Here is a 22,280-nt window from a genome sequence, read left to right as displayed (position 1 = left end):
ACTAACGTTCCATATCATAAAAATCTTTAAAAGGGTTCTAAGAAGCAGGATCACCACTCATCTAGATACTCATCAGTTACACAACCCAGGGCAACATGGGTTTACAGCAGGTCACTCCTGTCTGGCCCAACTACTGGACCACTATGACAAGGTCCTGGATGCTCTAGAAAACAAAAAAAAATGTAATATACACAGACTTTGCAAAAGCCTTCGACAAGTGTGACCATGGCGTAATAGCGCACAAAATGCGCGCTAAAGGAATAACAGGAAAAGTCGGTAGATGGATCTATAATTTCCTCACTAACAGAACACAGAGAGTAGTCGTCAACAGAGTAAAGTCCGAGGCAGCTACGGTGAAAAGCTCTGTTCCACGAGGCACAATACTAGCTCCCATCTTGTTTCTCATCCTCGTATCCGACATAGACAAGGATGTCAGCCACAGCACCGTGTCCTCCTTTGCAGATGACACCCGAATCTGTTTGACAGTGTCTTCCATTGCAGACACTGCAAGGCTCCAAGTGGACAATCAAATCTTTCAATGGGCTGCAGAAAACAATAAGAAGTTCAAAGATGAGAAATTTCAATTACTCAGATATGGTAAACATGAGGAAATTAAAACTTCATCAGAGTACAAAACAAATTCTGGCCACAAAATAGAGCGAAAAACTAGCGTCAAAGACCTGGGAGTGATCATGTCGGAGGATCTCACCTTCAAGGACCATAACATTATATCAATCGCATCTGCTAGAAAAATGACAGGATGAATAATGAGAACCTTCAAAACTAGGGATGCCAAGCCCATGATGACACTCTTCAGGTCACTTGTTCTATCTAGGCTGGAATATTGCTGCACTCTAACAGCACCTTTCAAGGCAGGTGAAATTGCTGACCTACAAAATGTACAGAGAACCTTTCACGGCACGCATAACGGACATAAAACACCTCGATTACTGGGAGCGCTTGAGGTTTCTGAACCTGTACTCCCTGGAACGCAGGAGGGAGAGATACATGATTATATACATCTGGAAAATCCTAGAGGGACTAGTACCGAAACTTGCACACGAAAATTACTCACTACGAAAGCAAAAGACTTGGCAGGACGATGCAACATCCCCCCAATGAAAAGCAGGGGTGTCACTAGCACGTTAAGAGACCATAAAATAAGTGTCAGGGGTCCGAAACTGTTGAACTGCCTCCCAGCATACATAAGGGGGATTACCAATAGACCCCTGGTTGTCTTCAAGCAGGCACTGGACAAGCATCTAAAGTCAGTTCCTGATCAACTGGGCTGTGGCTTGTACGTTGGATTGCGTGCAGCCAGCAGCAACAGCCTGGTTGATCAGGCCCCGATCCACCATGAGGCCTGGTCACAGACCGGGCCGCAGGGGCGTTGACCCCCGGAACTCTCTCCAGGTAAATCCAGGAGCTGTATGACTCCTACAGGAACGTGCACGGTAAGCTGTCCAATATACAAAAAGAGTTAGAAACAGAAATACAAATAGCTAGAGCTTCATTTAAGGTTATTAATATAATATTCAAGAGGTTGCTAGTAGAATTGCAGTAAATCAACCATTCAAATCATTATGAAGCTGTGTGTAGTCTGTGGTCAGTCAAACAAACGGGCTTCCACATGGATAAATTGTCATTTTTGTGGAAATTGGTGTCACGCCCCTTGTGCAGATATCCCAGAACTAGCTACAAGCAGTATTAAAACAGAGAAGTGTTTTTGGGTATGCCCAAATGAGGAAAATCTGTGGACTAAAATCACAAGGGTATTAAAAGAGGACAACATCAAAGCTGCTTTCATAGAAAACCTGGAAGCTTTCTACAACAGATGGGAACATAAAAAGTCTGGGCTGAATGGTACTGCCCTTGATACTGGCCATGTAGTCAGAAACTGTAAGGCTGGAGGTGATGTCCTGGTAGTCAGTAAATGTGGGGCTGATAGTGCTGTCCTGGGAGACAGTAATGGTGAAGCTGGAGGTGCTGCTGTCCTGGGAGACAGAAATGGTGAAGCTGGAGATACTGTCCTGGGAGACAGTAATGGTGAAGCTGGAGATTTTGTCCAGGTAGTCGGGAATTATACGCAGGAAGGAATACATATAAATGACCTCATAGGGGACAGGAGCCATAGTAGGGAAACAAGTGTAGTCAAAGATAAGATAAAACCAATATTGCAAACTAGAAATACCGCAGGAAATAGCAAACAAGAGGACTCCAATAGCAATAGTGAGGATAAATTACCAAAAACAACTGGTGGGAGCTCCATTGTTGGTGCTAGGGAGGATAGGAAGTAAGACAGGGAAACATGCACCAACAGGGAATACAGTCACAGAAACCCAAGGCAAACGGAAACCAAGCCTGTGCACATACTATGCACTTGGTATCTGCTGGCATGGGAAATCTGGAAAAACAGATGGGACGTGCAACTATGACCACCCTAGAAAATGCCATGCCCATATGACAACAGGAAAATGCAAACTCCCTTCCTGTAAGCTTTTTCACCCTGAAATGTGTACCTCTTCAGTACAGGAAAGACTGTGCTATAACTTAAATTGCCAGGCATACCATCTAAAGGGGACAAAAAGATACAAAACATCCAGGCCATGGGAAAACCTGGGTAGCCACAGCCACTCAAGAGGGAGAGGTTTTTTAGTGCCAGGAAGGAAAAAAAACTGGCAGGAAATGGCAGAAATCGTACACCAAATCCAGTCATTCCTGGAGTGGAACCACAGTCGATGGCCTCCACTCCAAACCAACAGATACAGATACTAATGCCGGAAAAAAAATCCCCCCCCAGTACCAACAATACCACCAGTCCGATAACATTCTTCTTTGCAAATATACAGGGTCTAAAGCCAGCAACAAACAACAAAATACCTTTCATCCGTGGACTGCTTGCAGAGGCAAAGGCAATGTTCGCGGCTTTCACTGAGACCCACATAAAGGATCACTTGGACAACGAAATATGGATCCCAGGTTACAACCTATACAGATGTGACAGAGTGAACAGGCAAAAGGGGGGGGGGGTTGGCCTGTACATTGCAGAGTCACTTGTTTGCACAGAACTGCTTAATGCCTCAAATGACGTAGTGGAAGTTTTAGCAGTAAAGGTCGAGAACCAAAACCTAGTCATTGTGGTAGTCTACAAGCCTCCGGATGCAACATCCCAGCAATTCCAGGAACAGCTGTTAAAAATTGACCACTGTCTGGAAAATCTTCCAGCTCCTGCACCCAACATCTTGCTCCTGGGGGATTTCAACTTAAGGCACCTAAAATGGAGGAATATAGCAAATAATATTGTTGCAGTAATAACACCAGGAGGCAGCTCTGATGAAAACTCACACTCACACGAGCTTTTAAATCTCTGCACAAAATTCAATTTAAACCAGCAAATAATAGAGCCTACTAGACTGGAGAATACACTAGACCTCATCTTCACTAACAATGATGATCTGATAAGAAATGTCACCATATCAAAAACAATATACTCAGATCACAACATAATTGAGGTTCAGACATGTATGCGTGGAGCCCCAGACCGACAAAATGAGACTAGTCACGAGGGAGCATTCACCAAATTCAACTTCAATAACAAAAACATAAAGTGGGACCAAGTAAACCAAGTCCTAACCGATATAAGCTGGGAAGATATACTAAGCAACACAGACCCAAACTTATGCCTAGAACAGATTAACTCGGTGGCACTCGATGTATGCACAAGGCTTATTCCTCTAAGAAAAAGGAGGAGTAGATGTAAAATAGAAAGAGACAGGCGCTCCCTTTACAGGCGACGGAAAAGAATAACAGAGCGGCTAAAAGAGGTCAATATATCTGAAATGCGCAGGGAGACACTGGTCAGAGAAATAGCAAGCATCGAACTTAAGCTAAAAGAATCCTTTAGGAGTCAGGAATCGCGGGAAGAACTAAAAGCCATAAATGAAATCGAAAGAAACCCAAAGTATTTCTTCTCCTATGCCAAATCAAAATCGAGAACAACGTCCAGTATTGGGCCCCTACTTAAACAAGATGGGTCCTACACAGATGACAGCAAGGAAATGAGTGAGCTACTCAAGTCCCAATATGACTCAGTTTTTAGCAAGCCGCTAACCAGACTGAGAGTCGAAGATCAAAATGAATTTTTTATGAGAGAGCCACAAAATTTGATTAACACAAGCCTATCCGATGTTATCCTGACGCCAAATGACTTCGAACAGGCGATAAATGACATGCCCATGCACTCTGCCCCAGGGCCAGACTCATGGAACTCTGTGTTCATCAAGAACTGCAAGAAGCCCCTATCACGAGCCTTTTCCATCCTATGGAGAGGGAGCATGGACACGGGGGTCGTCCCTCAGTTACTAAAAACAACAGACATAGCCCCACTCCACAAAGGGGGCAGTAAAGCAACAGCAAAGAACTACAGACCAATAGCACTAACATCCCATATCATAAAAATCTTTGAAAGGGTCCTAAGAAGCAAGATCACCACCCATCTAGAAACCCATCAGTTACACAACCCAGGGCAACATGGGTTTAGAACAGGTCGCTCCTGTCTGTCTCAACTACTGGATCACTACGACAAGGTCCTAAATGCACTAGAAGACAAAAAGAATGCAGATGTAATATATACAGACTTTGCAAAAGCCTTCGACAAGTGTGACCATGGCGTAATAGCGCACAAAATGCGCGCTAAAGGAATAACAGGAAAAGTCGGTCGATGGATCTATAATTTCCTCACTAACAGAACACAGAGAGTAGTCGTCAACAGAGTAAAGTCCGAGGCAGCTACGGTGAAAAGCTCTGTTCCACAAGGCACAGTACTAGCTCCCATCTTGTTCCTCATCCTCATATCCGACATAGACAAGGATGTCAGCCACAGCACCGTGTCTTCCTTTGCAGATGACACCCGAATCTGCATGACAGTGTCTTCCATTGCAGACACTGCAAGGCTCCAGGCGGACATCAACCAAATCTTTCAGTGGGCTGCAGAAAACAATATGAAGTTCAACGATGAGAAATTTCAATTACTCAGATATGGTAAACATGAGGAAATTAAATCTTCATCAGAGTACAAAACAAATTCTGGCCACAAAATAGAGCGAAACACCAACGTCAAAGACCTGGGAGTGATTATGTCGGAGGATCTCACCTTCAAGGACCATAACATTGTATCAATCGCATCTGCTAGAAAAATGACAGGATGGATAATGAGAACCTTCAAAACTAGGGAGGCCAAGCCCATGATGACACTCTTCAGGTCACTTGTTCTATCTAGGCTGGAATATTGCTGCACTCTAACAGCACCTTTCAAGGCAGGTGAAATTGCCGACCTAGAAAATGTACAGAGAACTTTCACGGTGCGCATAACGGAGATAAAACACCTCAATTATTGGGAGCGCTTGAGGTTTCTAAACCTGTATTCCCTGGAACGCAGGAGGGAGAGATACATGATTATATACACCTGGAAAATCCTAGAGGGACTAGTACCGAACTTGCACACGAAAATCACTCACTACGAAAGCAAAAGACTTGGCAGACGATGCACCATCCCCCCAATGAAAAGCAGGGGTGTCACTAGCACGTTAAGAGACCATACAATAAGTGTCAGGGGCCCGAGACTGTTCAACTGCCTCCCAGCACACATAAGGGGGATTACCAACAGACCCCTGGCAGTCTTCAAGCTGGCACTGGACAAGCACCTAAAGTCAGTTCCTGATCAGCCGGGCTGTGGCTCGTACGTTGGTTTGCGTGCAGCCAGCAGCAACAGCCTGGTTGATCAGGCGCTGATCCACCAGGAGGCCTGGTCACAGACCGGGCCGCGGGGGCGTTGACCCCCGAAACTCTCTCCAGGTAAACTCCAGACAGTGTATTGAAAGATTCCTTAATTAGGTATCGGAATGATAATCTCAGGTTTGCCAGGCGCCCATATGCTGCAGCAGTTATCTGGTTGATGTGTGCTTCCGGAGACGTGCTCGGTGTTATACTCACGCCAAGATCTTTCTCCTTGAGTGAGGTTTGCAGTCGCTGGCCACCTAGCCTATACTCTGTCTGCAGTCTTATTTGCCCTTCTCCGATCTTCGTGACTTTGCATTTTGTAGGGTTGAATTCAAGAAGCCAGTTGCTGGACCACGTGTCCAGCCTGTCCAGGTCTCTGAAGTCCTGCCTGATTCTCATCTGATTTAATTCTCCTCATTAACTTCACATCATCTGTGAACAGGGACACCTCTGAGTCTATCCCTTCCATCATGTCATTCACATATACCAAAAATAGCACTGGTCCTAGGACCGACCCCTGCAGGACCCCGCTCGTCACAGGTGCCCACTGTGATACCTCATTCCTTACCATGACTCGTTGTTGCCTTCCTGTCAGGCATTCTCTGATCAACTGAAGTGCCCTTCCGTTATACGCGCCTGATCCTCTAGTTTCTGCACTAATCTCTTGTGTGTGTGTGTGTGTGTGTGAGAGAGAGAGAGAGAGAGAGAGAGAGAGAGAGAGAGAGAGAGAGAGAGAGAGAGAGAGAGAGAGAGAGAGAGAGAGAGAGAGAGAGAGAGAGAGAGAGAGAGAGACAAACACAGAGAGAGAGAGAGAGAGAGAGAGAGAGAGAGAGAGAGAGAGAGAGAGAGAGAGAGAGAGAGAGAGAGAGAGAGAGAGAGAGAGAGAGAGAGAGAGAGAGAGAGAGAAGAGACCCAAACAAATAATATTTGCACCAATAACTCATTACAGTTGTAACCAGGGTGTGGACGTGTGAATTACTCATTACTCTAAAAATTTTCATGATTGTAGCCATGTATAAACGTAAGAAGTAAGTAAATTTACTTATTTACATGATTCATTACCTTTGTAACTTGTGAGTTCATTACCTTTGTACTTAGTTCAGCTATCAAAACTTTGGGGTCCAGTCCCTGGACCCATTATGTATACCTCTGTAATCTTTTGACTACCGCCCACAGGATGGGTATGGGGTGCATAATAAAGATAAATTAAAACTAAACTAATAAAATCAAATCAAGATTACAAGTGGTGTTTACATAATGGAAACAAGACAGACAGTCCTCGATGACGCACTGCCTTTCTTGGGGATATCCTAGGGTGACTAACTACGGGGTTAAAAATCCGAACGAAATCTTATCTTCTCTCTGGGACGCTTGTCCTCGTCTTATCCGCCCACTGGGCCCTTCTTCCAGAAGGACACCATCGTTGTTGTTGTTGCGGTTTACAGGGCCACTGAGGCACCATCATCAGCTCGATTTTTTCCGCTCTGCGGATATTTTTTTTTAAACGATTTTAGTGAGAAGCCGGTTCCTGAGCTTGGGAGGGCGTCTAGCTCTGTTGAGACTTGGCGAATGGAGAGAGGGGGGTCACCTGACCTACTTGGGAACGCACTGACTTTCTTGGGTTATCCTGGGTGGCTAACCCTCCGGGGTTAAAAATCCGAACGAAATCTTATCTTATCTTATCTTATCTTAGTTTCTGCTCCTATTTGCAATGGGATTCCTGTTCCCGTTCCTTTGTGCAATATATTTTTTTTCCCCGTATACATGTAAGAAGGGCTCAATAGAGCGTAAGCTGTCAGTGGCCCTTACAAGCCCAACAAGAAGTAAAATAAGATTTCTCTAGCAAAGCGAACATAAGTAAGTTTATTTAGGCACAGGTACACATAACTACAGTTATCGTACATGGTATAAATTACCTAGGATAACCCCAAAAATAGTCAGACAAGTGTCTTATTTCCATTGGGGTCCTTGGTAAATTATTATTATTATTATTATTATAATCAAGGGGGAAGCGCTAAACCCGGAGGATTATACAGCGCCTGGGGGGGGGATGTGGAAGGCATTCAGGCTTAATTTGGGGAACTGGAGAACAGATCCAATTCCCTAAATCAAGAGCCCCTCACCAACATCAAGGAACCTTCCCTGAGGGGGGTCCTTGGTAAAGCTTTCGCTTTACATGCTGATGTCCGGGTTCGAGTCCTGTTAGAGGTACAATCATTGGACACGTTTCCTTATACCTGTTGCCCTGTTCACCTAGCAAGTAGGTACCTGGGTGTTAGTTGACTGGTGTGGGTCGTGTCCTGGGTGACAAGATTTAAGGACCCCAGTGAAAATAAGACAGTCCCTCGATGACGCACTGTCTTTCTTGGGTTATCTTGGATGGCTAACCCTCCGGGGTTAAAACCCCTCAAGGAAGGTTCCTTGATGTTGGTGAGGGCTCTTGATTTAGGGGAATTGGATCTGTGCTCCAGTTCCCCGAATTAAGCCTGAATGCCTTCCACATCCCCCCCCCAGGCGCTGTATAATCCTCCGGGTTTAGCGCTTCCCCCTTGATTATAATAATAATCCGGGGTTAAAAATCCGACCATCATCTTATCGTATCTTAACAAGAACCCCAATGGAAATAGGTCACTTTGACTTTTTAGGGCTATCCTAGGTAATCAACACATATGCTGCTATGTATGATAATATATGTAACGGTCTTTATGTGTACTAGTGCGAAGTAACTAAACTGTTTGAAAATCAGTTACAATAAAAGGAGATATACTAGGAATAAGGTATACTGCATTATTTACATCAACATTAAAGCCAGGATCAGCTTACAATAATAGGTGCATGAATGTTAGTGAACAAGAAATCGCTCTCCTCCCTTTCTATAGCTTCATTCATTAGGTACCTTTATAACACTTCCTGACAGGAAGAGTGTTAAAAGGTGCCTAATGAAGTTAAAATTTTGTTCGGATTTTTAACCCAGAGTGTTAGCCATCCAGGATAACCCAATAAAGTCAGCGTGTCATTGGGGTGGGTCTCTTATTTCCATTGGTGTCCTTTAATCTTGTCCTCAAGATATGACCCACACCAGTCTGACATTCAAGTACCTACTTACTGCTAGATGAACATGGCCAACAGGTGTAAGGAAACATGCTCAACATTTCCATTTGTGCCAGGGATCAAATTATGGACACTCAGTATGTGAGCTGAGTACACTACGAGCTACACATACATACTGTATGTCATTCAGTTATTGGGAGCAAAAATGTAAGAACACAGAAACACTACAGTAGGCCCTTCTCAAGCTTAACCAGTACTTTGTGTAGTCATATAGTATATTTTTATTTTCTCAAATGGACTACCTGATATATGCAATACAGAGATATAATCTCTTGGGTTATAGTCTCAAGTTTTTTAGATTGCACCATGAATGGCTAGTTTACTGTGCACCCCCATGTTCATCCTGTGAGCGGTAGAGCAAAAAGAAAGATTACAAAGGTCACAGTGGATCTTTGCCAGACCCCACTAAGCATTGTTACATCACTAGAAAATAATATTAGTAATTTTGGTATTTTACAATTACCGTACTTTCATGTAGTTGTACACAGCACAGTAAGGAATACAGTCTCAAAAAAAAATGATAACTAATTAACACTAAAAAATTTTTTTACAATTTCTTCATTTAGTTGTTGTATACAGCTTGCCCTCTCCACTTTCGCGAGTTCCACTTTCGAGCACTTTGAACATTCAAGAATGCCCAGCCACCCAATCATATTTACCAAACAAATGCGGGAAAAAAGTACAGGAAAATGGTTCCTGCTGTGTCCCTACTACCCTCCTCCTTACCCCCTCAACCTGCAGCCTGCCAGTCCACCACTCACTCAGTCATTGTCCAGTTACTGTTCGTGTTGGTCATATCCAGTTACTGTTCGTGTTCTACTGTACATGTATGTTTGTGTGGTGGTGCAAGTATGGCCCCCAAGTGAGCAGCAACCGCTATTGATGAGTCAACCCCTAAGCGCTCAAAGAGAGTCACGAATCTGGAGAAGGTGAAATTGGTAGACAAGTGTAGGGCAGGTTATTTGAGCAATTCTGCCATTGGAAAATTATTTAATGTAAACGAAAGCACAGTGTGCTCTATCAAGAAAAATGAGGCGAAGATAAGGGCGGCACTAGCATCTACTGCTCCTCCCTCAGCTAAGCAAGTGTTATAAGTAAGAAACAGTGCGATGTCTAAGATGGAATCAGCATTATTTGTGTGGATTTCAGACCAAAATAGAAAAGGAAATCCCGTAGACAGCAGTGCAATTCGTTCAAAGGGAAAGGCTTTGTATGATACGTTGGCTAGTGATGAGGCTAGCACCAGTGCAGAACCAGGATGTCCTACCATCACCCATCCTAACTTCCTAGCAAGTAAAGGATGGTTTGATAAATTTAAGAGATGGTTCTCCCTGCACAACCTGAAGATGAGTGGAAAATCAGGTTCGGCAGATCGTGTTTCGGCAGCTGCATTCCCCGGCGCTTTGAAAAAATCATCGATGAGAAGGGATACAGGCCTGAGCAGGTGTGGAATATGGATGAAACAGCCCTGTATTGGAAGAAGGTGCCTGCCAGGATTTTCATAGCCAGGGAGGAGAAGAGTATGCCAGAGTTCAAGGCTGCAAAAGATATGCTGGAGGGTGAGGTGAGAGAATGGTTGAAAAACATGCACTGGGTCTAAATGATGAAGAATTGTTGGAGAATGTGCAGGCAGAGAATGAGGACGAAGAAGACCAGAGTGTTGCTGAGGCCAATCGACCTCAAGCCCTCAACCTTGAAAAACTTGGGCAAGTGATGAGAATGACAGCACAGCTCAAACAATTTTTTTGCGACACAAACCCATCGATGTTGAGGGTTTTGAAGGTAATGAGTGACATTGATAGGAGCATAATTCCCTACAAAATTCTGTAGATATGAAGAGGAAATGGTGTCAGTTGTCCATCACAGTGTTCTTCACAAGGAAGCCTGCTGTTACCCCTACTGCCTCACCTGAACCTCAGCTCCTGGCAGAATCTGACTCCATTGCTAACTCTGACTCTAGCGATGTCGGCAGTGACGCTGGCAATAAAGAGTTAGAATCCACACACTAGATTCATCATACCATGCAATTACACTTCATACAATCACCTGCATTCATCTGTCATCAGTAACTGTATGGCTAACTATCATCACCATCATCATCATCATCATTGCCATCATCATCATCACAAGTCGTCTGAGTTCGTCTGTCTAACCTTATGAGTGGTGAGTGTTTTGTTTGTTCATTATTTGTTATTAAACCATAACATGTGTATATGTACAATATTTTATGATGTTTTCATGTGTTTTATGTTTGTTCATGGCTCAATAGGTTAAGGAAGCAGTATTGTTTGGCTAAGTAAATGCTATCATTATATTTCCCTACAATATATTTGTGTATCAAAGCATTCGCAAATACTACAGTACAGTATTATTATATTTCCTATATTTCCCTACATCATATTTGCGCACCAAACATTTGTGAATTTTCAAGATTCACGAGGTTATAGATCCCTAACCCTCACGAATATGGAGGGCCTCCTGTACAGTATAGTAAGGAATACAATCTCAAAAATGTTATTTCTTATTACCACTAAAGGTAAAAACAAAATCACTAGTTATTGCTGTGTTGCAGTTTCTATAAAGACAGTTTGTTCATCTAGTTACTGCAAAATGTGAATACCACATCAAGCTTTCAGATATCATTAACAGTGAGGCATTTTGCCATATCCTGTAAGGTTTGCATGGGGGCAGGGGGTATCTCTTAAAAGACTGAATGTTTGGATTCGCTAAGATCTAATGCATCAGTGTATGGCCCTGTCTTTGTCCACACACTTTGCATTATACATATATTATTGACATCTCCATACAAACCATACTGCTAGACATACTTTTATAGCTTAGCCTTAGTCTATCAAATAACTATTTATCCTGCTAGTGCAAAATGTAGGCTGAGGCACTGATTGCCTCAAAACAACTACTTCAAGGCTAAGGGACTGATCACCTCATCTTTACCTCTCTGCTGCTTCTATCTTCAATATTTAGTCACATCTGTGCTCAACTAAAGAAGCCTACTGTGTAAGCAAAATGATTCATTAGTAAAACAAACAAAGTTTATTTCTTTGCAAGGTTGCATGTGTCTTACTTGTCTGCTTGTCAGTATTTTATACCATTAATATATAATAATAATTTTCTTACCTTATTATTTAATTCAAAGACCCTGAGTTATGTAACAAAGAGCCAAGTGGGTTTTACGTATTTCCCTTGGAGCTCATATGCTATGCAGTTAACCTGTGTTATCCTGTGTTATTAATACAGCATTACATAATAGTTCATCCTCAGTTTTTCTATACACAGTCCACAAAAATCATTCCAATATTTATTGTCAGTATAAATGATAACTATTTGCATAATACTTTACTCTTTATTTAGATCCTCACTCTTAATACAGTAGTATCCAGTAAAATGTTTTAGGTTATGTGCACATCAATAATTGATGAAGAAAATCTCACAATATTTTCATATTTTCAAGGACATCGATATATTTTATTGTTGTGGTTTGCTTTTACACTTTAAGATTCGTTGATTTCTCTACTTCATCAATAAATATAATGCACTCTTTTATAAGCAATAGTATACTGTAAATATCATGAACATCATAGCAAACTGTAGTAGTTGGAGCTGGTATAATTATAGCAGGTGTATTTTCAGATAGCATTATGGCTAAGAACCCATTGTGGTTATTCGTCTTGGTGAGACTGTTAAGTGTGTTCATCATACAGACATGGTTTGTAGCAGATGAGTTCTGGCAGGCTACAGAAATTGCACATCACTTAGTTTTTGGGTAAGTTGTATCTAAGGAGTTGCATAAAATTCCTTGTAAATATTGAAGCTTGTTACATTATGTGGTAGCTGCATTGCCCCTTCATGGCTCTTTTGTTTCATGTTTGTCTTTCAGCCTAAGGAAACACTGGTTTAGTAGTTTCCATGAATTCAAATATAGTTTAACATAAGGCAGTTTAATAAATGTGAACAGATCTCCTTACACCTGTTGTTAAGCATTTTCAGCACATTTCAATTTTATCAGTAAAATTAAGATGTACAGTATATAATTAAAAACCCTATACAATAAAAATGTTTCATTATTATTTTTTTTATTATCACACTGGCCGATTCCCACCAAGGCAGGGTGGCCCGAAAAAGAAAAACTTCACCATCATTCACTCCATCACTGTCTTGCCAGAAGGGTGCTTTACACTACAGTTTTTAAACTGCAACATTAACACCCCTCCTTCAGAGTGCAGGCACTGTACTTCCCATCTCCAGGACTCAAGTCCAGCCTGCCGGTTTCCCTGAATCCCTTCATAAATGTTACTTTGCTCACACTCCAACAGCACGTCAAGTATTAAAAACCATTTGTCTCCATTCACTCCTATCAAACACGCTCACGCATGCCTGCTGGAAGTCCAAGCCCCTCGCACACAAAACCTCCTTTACCCCCTCCCTCCAACCTTTCCTAGGCCGACCCCTACCCCGCCTTCCTTCCACTACAGACTGATACACTCTTGAAGTCATTCTGTTTCGCTCCATTCTCTCTACATGTCCGAACCACCTCAACAACCCTTCCTCAGCCCTCTGGACAACAGTTTTGGTAATCCCGCACCTCCTCCTAACTTCCAAACTTCGAATTCTCTGCATTATATTCACACCACACATTGCCCTCAGACATGACATCTCCACTGCCTCCAGCCTTCTCCTCGCTGCAACATTCATCACCCATGCTTCACACCCATATAAGAGCGTTGGTAAAACTATACTCTCATACATTCCCCTCTTTGCCTCCAAGGACAAAGTTCTTTGTCTCCACAGACTCCTAAGTGCACCACTCACTCTTTTTCCCTCATCAATTCTATGATTCACCTCATCTTTCATAGACCCATCTGCTGACACGTCCACTCCCAAATATCTGAATACGTTCACCTCCTCCATACTCTCTCCCTCCAATCTGATATTCAATCTTTCATCACCTAATCTTTTTGTTATCCTCATAACCTTACTCTTTCCTGTATTCACCTTTAATTTTCTTCTTTTGCACACCCTACCAAATTCATCCACCAATCTCTGCAACTTCTCTTCAGAATCTCCCAAGAGCACAGTGTCATCAGCAAAGAGCAGCTGTGACAACTCCCACTTTGTGTGTGATTCTTTATCTTTTAACTCCACGCCTCTTGCCAAGACCCTCGCATTTACTTCTCTTACAACCCCATCTATAAATATATGAAACAACCACGGTGACATCACACATCCTTGTCTAAGGCCTACTTTTACTGGGAAAAAATTTCCCTCTTTCCTACATACTCTAACTTGAGCCTCACTATCCTCGTAAAAACTCTTCACTGCTTTCAGTAACCTACCTCCTACACCATACACTTGCAACATCTGCCACATTGCCCCCCTATCCACCCTGTCATACGCCTTTTCCAAATCCATAAATGCCACAAAGACCTCTTTAGCCTTATCTAAATACTGTTCACTTATATGTTTCACTGTAAACACCTGGTCCACACACCCCCTACCTTTCCTAAAGCCTCCTTGTTCATCTGCTATCCTATTTTCCGTCTTACTCTTAGTTCTTTCAATTATAACTCTACCATACACTTTACCAGGTATACTCAACAGACTTATCCCCCTATAATTTTTGCACTCTCTTTTATCCCCTTTGCCTTTATACAAAGGAACTATGCATGCTCTCTGCCAATCCCTAGGTACCTTACCCTCTTCCATACATTTATTAAATAATTGCACCAACCACTCCAAAACTATATCCCCACCTGCTTTTAACATTTCTATCTTTATCCCATCAATCCCGGCTGCCTTACCCCCTTTCATTTTACCTACTGCCTCACGAACTTCCCCCACACTCACAACTGGCTCTTCCTCACTCCTACAAGATGTTATTCCTCCTTGCCCTATACACGAAATCACAGCTTCCCTATCTTCATCAACATTTAACAATTCCTCAAAGTATTCCCTCCATCTTCCCAATACCTCTAACTCTCCATTTAATAACTCTCCTCTCCTATTTTTAACTGACAAATCCATTTGTTCTCTAGGCTTTCTTAACTTGTTAATCTCACTCCAAAACTTTTTCTTATTTTCAACAAAATTTGTTGATAACATCTCACCCACTCTCTCATTTGCTCTCTTTTTACATTGCTTCACCACTCTCTTAACCTCTCTCTAAAAATGTTTCATATTTAATAAAAATAAGTGAAATACAGTGAAACCTCAGTAGTATAACATAAATTTGGGGGGGGGGGGTGTCTTTTCAAATGAAAATCAGTTATATTGAAATGCCCTATGCAATGGATATGGTCCATTGTATGGAGTGCCTCTAGGACAGGCCCACTACTGCTAATGGACAAAATTTTGATGCATTGGAGTTGGTCTGTTGTATGGGGAGCCTACCAGGCACACATACTACTGCTAATGGACAGACTTTCAATGCAACATTAAAGCATTTATTATAATGAGAGTCTTTGTACAGGTTATTAATTTATTAGGTATAGTTCTTGTATGTATTACTTGGCTTGTACTCGCCTGTTTGTGGATGCAGAGATCAAGTCTCAGTTCCTGTCCCTACCTCTCAAACTGGTCTTTACTTTACAAAACCTGCTTTGTGAGCACTATCATACTTCTACTTTGTTGTCCAGTTGATCTCACTTCCTGACTGCTCTATGACTGAAGACATACATCTGCCATTCCTGTGACTCGAATGTGTCTTGAACTTTCAAATACATCCTCATGTACTTATTTCCTGTCTCTTGAACAGCCCCTTCTTATCCACCATATCATTTCTTCCGTACACCATTATCAGCTCTTTCTTGGTTCTTTTGTCTTGGTTCATCAGGTTTGGTCCCTTTAGTCTCTCTACATAGCTTGTCCTCCTTAGCTCTGTGATGAATCTCATTGCAAACCTGTACACTTTTCCCAGTATCTTGACATGCTTGATCAAGTGTAAATTCCATTCTTGTTGCATACTTCAAGATGGGCGTGACATATGTATGTAATGGCATGAATAACTCTTTGTTGAAATTCTTAGAAGCTTATTTGAGATTTGCCAAATGTACATTAGTCAGAGGATTATTCATTTGATGTTCATCTCACGTGATTTGCTCAATATTATGCTTCCCCGAGATCTTTCTCTTTAAGTATGATTTCCTGGTCCCTCGAGCCTGTACATCATTTTTGGTCTTTGCTCCTCCCCAATTTTTATAACTTTGCGCTTGTTGGGGATGTTGCTTCTGTTGTTTATGTAACTTAGGGCACTTAATGATACAGCATTTTTTTTTACACTCTTGTTAGAGAGTATTGGTTGATAAAAAGATCCCTAAAGATTTACTACAGTTTTTAAATTGATAAAAAAAGCTTATGTATTTTCACAAGTAACCCAGTAAATAAATCTTGGTGAATGTTTCCTTCTTTGGGCCACCCTTTCCTAGGGATAAATAGTGAATGTGATAAAAACAATAATGGTAAGTAACAGTTTCACACTGGTGAACTTAACTTTTGTAGCCAAGGCATATGAAAATATTAAAGCTCTACACCTTCACTACACTGCCATATAAATATTGGAATGAGGGTTATTACTGTATTAGTCATAATGAGTCCTACTGTTGCCATAAATCACACCAGTATTTAGGGTAGAGATCAGTTCTTATACCCTGCATGCCTGTCTTTGCAAACAAATTTCACACTGGTGAACATAATATGTGCAACATTAGGGTTTGAACCAAGTTTCACCAGATGACAACCCCTCACCTTTACACCTGCATCACAGTGGCACTTAAATATCATAATCCATCATTCATGATAAGCCTTAGAGTTACTGCAAATAATTTCAGAGTACAAGTGGCCTGTCTCCCTCCTTCCACAATTTTCAACATCATTCATTCAATAGTTGTCTTTCCAGAAATGTGTGGACAACACAGATTGGAGCATCCTCACCTATTCTTCAAAGTGTGGGCACTGTATATCCTACAAGACTAAAATCCTGCTAAGTGACTTCCCTGAATCCTTCATAAATGTTTCCTTGCTCACACTCCAACATCATGTCAAATCCCCTGAAACCACTTATCTTCACTCACTCTAAACTAATACACTCACACATGCCTGCTGGATTCTCAGGCCCCTACCACCCAAAACTTCCTTCGCATAATATTGTATTTACTGTATTTCATTTTTGGTAATGATAATTGAAGTCTATGAATAATTTACATCATATTTTTTGTTGGATAATTAATTCAACCCCCATTTCTTATGTAAGGTATAGGAGGGCCCACTTATACAGCAGATTAGATTCTGGGCTACTTCTGTAGAGCAAAAATTGCTGTACAGTGACTCATAGCCTTTTTTTTCACTTTCACATGCAAATAAAAGCCTGATGACATGTTTACACTATCATATATTAAGTGTACAATAGAGCTAGACCTAAAAAATGCATATACAGTACACAAATTACTAACCTTAAAACATTTTTGTCCGTAGCTTATAGTGAGTGGTGAACATATTTATTGTAGGAAGTATGAATAAATGAAGAATGGGTATAATTGAAAATTGCTGCATTAGCAGAACACTGTAAAGCAAAGCGCTGTAAAGTGGGACCCTCCTGTATTCACAACGTCTTGCTGAACATTCTTGGGTACTGGAAAATTACAGTACAGTATTCTTAAATTTCCTTTTAATTAGTATTTATCTTTAGTCTTATTTTCCTTGATTACAGATATGGATATCAGACATGGGAATGGCAAGAAGGAATTAGAAGTGTTCTCTATCCAGCTGTTTTGGCTAGTATATATAAATTATTAGCCCTAGTGGGGTTGGAATATCCATTTCTGTTGGTATGTTATTGTTTAATTAAAGTCAAAACTTAAAATACACCCATTCCCTACAGGTTACTGATCTATTGCTGATATATTTCAGCACTCATAAATAGTAATTACAGTAGAACCCCCATATCCAAAGATTCAGCATCCATGTTTTCAGTTTAACATGGTTCACTATGGCCAAAAAAATACCTCTTAATTTTACATAATAATGGCCCCAAAGCACAAAAGTAGAGAAACTGGCAGTTCTTCAAAGTCTTAAAGAAACCATGAAGTGCGTCCCATCGGTGAAAAAAGTGATAGTTCTCCGTTTATTGTGCATAATTTATGAATTAAACTTTATAATAGTTATGTGTAGGACTTACATGTAAGGTTTGCTACTATCTGCAATATCAGTATCTGTGGCAGGTCCTTGGAAGGTATCCCCCAGCGGATACGGGGGTCCTACTGCATTATGAAGTATTTTCACTCTTAAATACTCAAGGACAAATACACTAACTAAACCAGTGACTTGTGAGGAATGGCTATGCTAAAGTAATTATGTTCATTATTATTTTGTGCAGTTATTGATTTTTGATATTTTATACAGTAGTATGTTGGGACCAAGCAATTGCTGGAGTTCGGATTTTGCTCATTATTAACAACCTTAAGTATACAGAGGACCAGAGGACTTTTATCAGCTTTGTTTTATTTATCCACCATTCCTTTAATGAACAAAAAGGCACAATACTGTGACTGGAACAATATACAGTGGACCCTCGACCAACAATATTAATCCGTTCCAGAGAGCTTATCTTTAGGCGAATTTATCGTTAGTCGAATTAATTTTCCCCATTAGAAATAATGGAAATCCAATTCCGTTCCAGACAGCCAAAAGTATTAAAAAAAATAATTTTTTTTTTTCATGAAATATACATTTCCCTACAAAGAAAGCAATAAGACATGCACAATAATTACATAAATACATGCTAAAATGAAACTTACCTTTATTGAAGAGTATTGACGAGTGATGAGACACTGTTTTTCTTGAACACTCTGGGATTTTCAGAGTGATACATGAGTAAAGGCTTCACTTTGCAATCCCCATTAGCATTACAACAAAACATGAGAGTTAGCCTGTCTTTCATAGGCTTGTGTCTTGGGAGTTCCTTTTTCTCCTGAGTAATGTAGGTCCTGTTTGGCATTTTCTTCCAGAACAGGCTAGTTTCGTCACAATTGAACACTTGTTGGGGTCGGAATTTTTCAGCTTTGCCATGCCTTATCATACTGTGTATGCCACTACGATTCTTAAATCTCTCAAACCAACCTTTGCTGGCCTTACATTCACCAATATGAGCACTAGTTCCAGGCATTTTTTCTTGTTCACCTGGGTGTTAGTCGACTGGTGGGGGTCGCATCCTGGGGGAAAAGATTAAGTACCCCGATGGAAATAAGTTAGACAGTCCTCAATGACGCACTGACTTTCTTGGGTTATCCTGGGTGGCTAAACCTCTGGGCTTAATTGTTTCTCGTTAAGCCACTCCAACAACACACTCTCCACATTTTTGAGTAGTACAGCTGACAGTGGTGCAGCAGCAGCTGACCGTGGTACAGCAGCAGCTGACGGTGGTGCAGCAGCAGCTGATGGTGGTGCAGCAGCAGTTGATGGTGGTACAGCAGAAGCTGACGGTGGTGCAGCAACAGCTGACTGTGGTACAATAGTGTAATTTGATAGCATTTCTCACCCTTTATACCACAGGGTTGGCACTGAAAGCTTTCTTTGGGCCCATGATGGCTTATTTAGCAGTTACAAGCATTAAAAACAATGGAATACAGTGGAACCTCAAATTTCAAACGTATCGCTTATCGAACTTCGAAAATCGACCGCTTTTTTCGAACCAACTTTGTCCCTATTATCGACCTCGCCCCTATTTTCGAACTGCCGGGTATTGGACCTGTTCGCCAGCCCGCTCTGTCTGCGTCCCCACGCAGGCACCGTGAGCCAGTCTGGCTTTGTTGATGCTCGAGTGAACACTAACCTACGCTCTCATTCAAACATTTTATGATTAATTCAATGTGTTTAGTGCTTGTGGGACTGTGAAATAAGCTACCATGGGCCCAAAGAAACTTGCTAGTGGTACCCCTGTGGTAAAGAAAGTGAGAAACACCATAGATGTGAAGAAGGAAATAATGCAGAAGTATGAGAGTGGTGTGAAACTTGTTGAGCTTGCCAGGATGTATGGGAAAAACAAGTTGACCATCGCTTCTATCCTGGCAAAGAAAGAACGAATCAAGGAAGCTGATTTCCCCATTTTAGGGAAATCATAAAGAGGCACCAAAAACAGAGGACTGTGGACAGTTATTTAGTGAGACAGGGGTCCAGTGACTCTCAAGCTGGTCCTAGTGGCATTAAAAAGCGGAGAAGGGAAGTAACCCCAGAGAGGGCTTTCATACCTAAAATCCTTATGGAGGGGGATTACCCTTCCAAACACTAACCCCAACTCCCTCTCTCCTCCTCCCTATCTTCCAGATGCCATCGCCAATCTTCAATAAAGGTAAGTAATAATGTTATTTTATATGTTTATTTAAATTTATTAATACATAATTGTACACTATACAGTGGTCCCTCGCTTTTCGTAGTTCTCAACAATCATAGATTTTGGAAATCATAGGGGTATTTTCATATAAACATGGGCTCGCTTTACACAGGTTGACTCGCGAGTCGTAGTTCATCCGGGATGCGTACCTACGGCGTGAGCCGGGGCGGCAGCCAGTCTGGCATTGTTTACCAGTGAGCGAAGGTCCCCTCACATGCTCCAGCGAAATATTTCCTAGTGCCAAGCCTGTGGTAAAGGTGAGAAATACGATTGAATTTAAGAAAAACATCATTGAACAATATGAAAGTGGTACAAGTGTGGCTGAACTGGCCAGGATGTATAAGAAACCCTACACAACCATATGTTCCATAGTGACTAAGAAAAAGCAAATCAAGGACGCTGTTGTTGCAAAGGGGATAACTATGCTGACAAAAATGAGATCACCAGTACTCAAAGAGGTTGAGAAGTTATTATTGGTGTGGATAAATGAGAAACAATTAGCAGGAGATACTCTTATGACTTCGATTATTTGTGAAAAGGCTAGGCAGTTGCATGAAGATTTGGTAAAGAAATTGCCAGAAAATAGTGGTGATGTGAGTGAATTTAAGGCCAGCAAAGGTTGGTTTGAGAGATTTAAGAACCGTACTGGCATACACAGTGTGGTAAGGCATGGTGAGGCTGCCAGTTCGGACCACAAGATGGCATGAATTCCAGGAGTACATAGAGGCTGAAGGACTGAAACCTGAACAAGTGTTCAATTGTGACGAAACAGGCCTCTTTTGGAAGAAAATGCCAAAGAGGACCTTCATTACACAGGAGGAAAAGGCAATGCCAGGACACAAGCCTATGAAAGACAGGCTGACGCTAATGTTCTGTGCTAATGCTAGTGGGGATTTCAAAGTGAAGCCATTACTAGTGTGCCATTCTGAAAATCCCAGAGTGTTCAGGAAAAACAATGTTATGAAAAGTAAATTGTGTGTGTTTCGGAAATCTAATAGTAAGGCATGGGTCACGAGGGAAATTTTCGTCGAGTAGCTCAATGAAGTGTTTGGCCCTAGTGTGAAGAATTACCTCCTGAAAAAAAAATTGGATCTCAAGTGCCTGCTAGTAATGGACAATGCACCTGCTCATCCTCCAAACTTGGATGATCTAATTTTCGAGGAGTTTGGGTTCATCACAGTAAAGTTCTTGCCCCCGAATACCACTCCTCTCCTCCAGCCCATGGACCAGCAAGTCATTGCAAACTTTAAAAAACTCTATACCAAAGCAATGTTTCACAGGTGCTTGACTGTGACCACAGACGCTCACTTGACTCTAAGGGAATTTTGGAGAGAACACTTCAGCATCCTCCTTTGCATAACCCTTATAGGTATGGCTTGGGAGGGAGTGACTACCAGGACTTTAAACTCTGCCTGGAGAAAATTGTGGCCAGATTGTGTCCACAAGAGGGATTTTGAAGGGTTTGGGACTGACCCTGATGAGCCTATGTCTGTTGTAAAATCAATTGTGGCACTGGGGAGTTCCATGGGGTTGGATGTGAGTTTGGAGGATGTGGAAGAATTGGTGGAAAACCACAATGAAGAGCTCACCACTGAGGAGCTGCAAAAGCTTCAGCAGGAACAGCAATAGATCGCAGCCCAGAATCTTGCTGCAGAGGAGGAGGAAGAGAGATGGAAGATGGTGCCTTCTTCAGAAATCAAAGAGATTTTTGCTATGTGGGGTAAGGTGGAAAGATTTATGGAGAAACATCACCCTGACAAGGTTGTTGCAAGCCATGTTGGCAACATGTACAGTAACAAAGTCTTGGCCCATTTTAGGGAAGTTTTAAAGAGACGCCAGAAACAGAGCTCTCTGGACAGTTATTTTGCGAGACAGGACTCCAGTGACTCTCAAGGTGGTCCTAATGGCATTAAGAAACAGAGAGGAGAAGCAACCCTAGAAAAGCAATTGGTACCTGAGGTGTTGCTGGAAGGGGATTCCCCTTCCAAACTAT

General features: G+C 41.7%; 1 protein-coding gene across 7 annotated transcripts in view; it reads left to right on the top strand.

Moving 5' to 3' along the window:
• Positions 1-7,534: 7,534 nt before the first annotated feature.
• Positions 7,535-22,280, top strand: part of PIG-B (phosphatidylinositol glycan anchor biosynthesis class B) — a gene marked incomplete at its 3' end in the record, with an annotated part of 63,950 nt that continues 49,204 nt past the window's right edge. The window contains 4 exon segments of one of the 7 annotated variants that reach the window (XM_070084880.1): positions 7,541-7,635; positions 11,765-11,904; positions 12,542-12,670; positions 17,609-17,726. In XM_070084880.1, the coding sequence (XP_069940981.1) occupies positions 12,546-12,670; positions 17,609-17,726 (243 nt within the window). 7 annotated transcript variants of the gene reach the window in all.

The sequence above is a fragment of the Cherax quadricarinatus genome, chromosome 14, assembly GCF_038502225.1.
Source record: "Cherax quadricarinatus isolate ZL_2023a chromosome 14, ASM3850222v1, whole genome shotgun sequence".
NCBI lineage: Eukaryota > Metazoa > Arthropoda > Malacostraca > Decapoda > Parastacidae > Cherax > Cherax quadricarinatus.
This window is presented reverse-complemented; position numbering and strand designations above follow the sequence as displayed.